At 42.2% G+C, this 1954-nt stretch overlaps 1 protein-coding gene across 1 annotated transcript; it reads right to left on the reverse strand.

The window, feature by feature from the left end:
* Nucleotides 1-13: 13 nt before the first annotated feature.
* Nucleotides 14-1426, reverse strand: LOC147820071 (uncharacterized; the record flags this gene model as incomplete). Its single annotated transcript, XM_087177251.1, has 2 exons — nucleotides 14-935; nucleotides 1189-1426. Coding segments are annotated over 2 exons (508 nt in total), but the record flags the coding sequence as incomplete, so codon positions are not given.
* Between the last annotated feature and the right edge of the window lie 528 nt (nucleotides 1427-1954).

Raw genomic sequence — 1954 nt, forward strand, 5'->3', positions numbered from 1 at the left:
ATACATGTACAAATACACACACTAACCTTTTATCCACAGGTGCATCCACACTGAAATATAAAGGTTCTGAGTCCAGTTCACACTAACTTGGCCACGACTTAGAGCTTGTTCATATTGTGTTCCCTGAATGTTTTTGATGTAAACAGTTGACAGGATTCACAGGGATCCAGCTGTGATTCATCAGAAGCCGTGGATGCACAAATCCAGTAAACGCTGTGTAACAGGAACGTTGATTCCATGCATTTTCAAGGAGAGGAAAAGTTTTCATTTAAATGCCATTTTGGTGCATGAAAGGTAAAAATCGTTGGCTGTTTGGTTTTCTGTTTCTTCAAAATAATTAGGTTTAAAAACTTCCAAATTAGTTCCTGGTCCATGTCTGGCTGGGGACTTTTACTGCATGTCATTCACCATCTCTCTCTCTCCTCATTTCCTCTCCACTGTTGGGTATCTAATGAAGACATAAAATCACCTTAAAACACTCCCCAATTATTATAGCCTTAAAATAAATCTCCCAACCCAGAGGTAATAAAATGATCAGCATTTGAGTCATGCCTGTGGCTAATTACCCATTGCAGTCAGTGTGTACAAAACAAACATCCATTTACAAAGAATAAGATCACTGTCAATTCAGGAATGCAGACATGTAGTGGCTGAGAGCCTCCAGTCTAGATAATCTGTCCTCTGGGGTTCAGCAGAATGGCATTGGAGTGTGGCCTGGGTCTGAGGACCCCGTTACTGTAGTAGAAGTGAGTAGTGAGCGCCTCTGAGATCTGGAAGGAGCTACTGCTGCCGTCGTCCTCATCGCGTCCCTGCTCTACCGACTGGGCCGGGGCCCAGTCCTCTTCCCTGACGTGACCGAGGTCTGGCTCTCTGGGCCCGACGGCGTCGTCCTGCTGGGCCTTCAGGGGAACCAGGGACGAAGGAAGACCCGAGTCCTGACAGACACAGAAAGAAATCAGACTTAAAATAAAAAACAGTCGAAAACAGTTTATTATAAAATGTTTATTATAATAAACAGTGGCTGATAGTGTTTCCAGTTTTTGTTTTGTAGTCCTTTTGTGCCATCTCCCTGGCAACGTCTGACAGTAACAACACAAATCCCTCAGTAAATAAAACATGATACCGTATGACTCATTATGAATGAAACCAAATACATTTCGGCCTAATCTCTGAGACAGTGACACATACCAGTGACATGTTGCTGCTCTTCAGGTACGACTCCACCCTCCTCCTGCGCTCCTCCTTCTCTCTGTCCATCTCTGCCCCTCTCAGGCTCTCGCTGTCGTCCTGCCAGACGACCGGACGCCCCAGTTCATCCACCTCCACCCCTCCTGGAGGACCCCACTTCCCGCCCAGAGTGGACTGGCTGTCTTTGTAGGTGGGTCGCTCCTGCAGGTCGAGGAGGTGGCCACAGACAGTCACAACGCTGACAACAACAACGACTGCTTGTTGTCTTAAACAATGAGTATGCAAATTAAGCAACTGTAATTCCCTTCGTCAATAGACTGACGGCACTTGTTGTCGTCAGAGTTTACCATTTTTTCCTTTTGAATTGGAAACAGTCAGTATCTCCCACACACCTCATATCTATTTATATTTAGGTGGAAAATCAGGACTTTTATGGAACTCATTGTCTCCATTTAAACAAATTACACCAAAATATTCAATAAACAATAAATAAAGCAGAGAAAAGTAGAAGTTGTGACCAGAGCCAAGTTTTGTAGTTTTGCTTGATAAATGATGATTGAATGATGATTAAAAATGTAATCTGTTGCTCAATTTATAAATGAATGGACAAACCGTTTTAACTCTAAATGATAGTGATTGGTTAATTCGAAACAGTCAATGGCTAACATTAAGAATGGATGATGTAGCAGTTAAGTTATCTTATATATTATGTTACATGTTTTATATTTTATTATTTGTAAAAATGCATAGAAAGATGAAGTATATT

Source organism: Seriola lalandi, unplaced genomic scaffold (genome assembly GCF_002814215.2).
Source record: "Seriola lalandi dorsalis isolate HSWRI2012SDOR001 ecotype SW California unplaced genomic scaffold, Sedor1 jcf7180002002940, whole genome shotgun sequence".
Taxonomy (NCBI): Eukaryota; Metazoa; Chordata; class Actinopteri; order Carangiformes; family Carangidae; genus Seriola; species Seriola lalandi.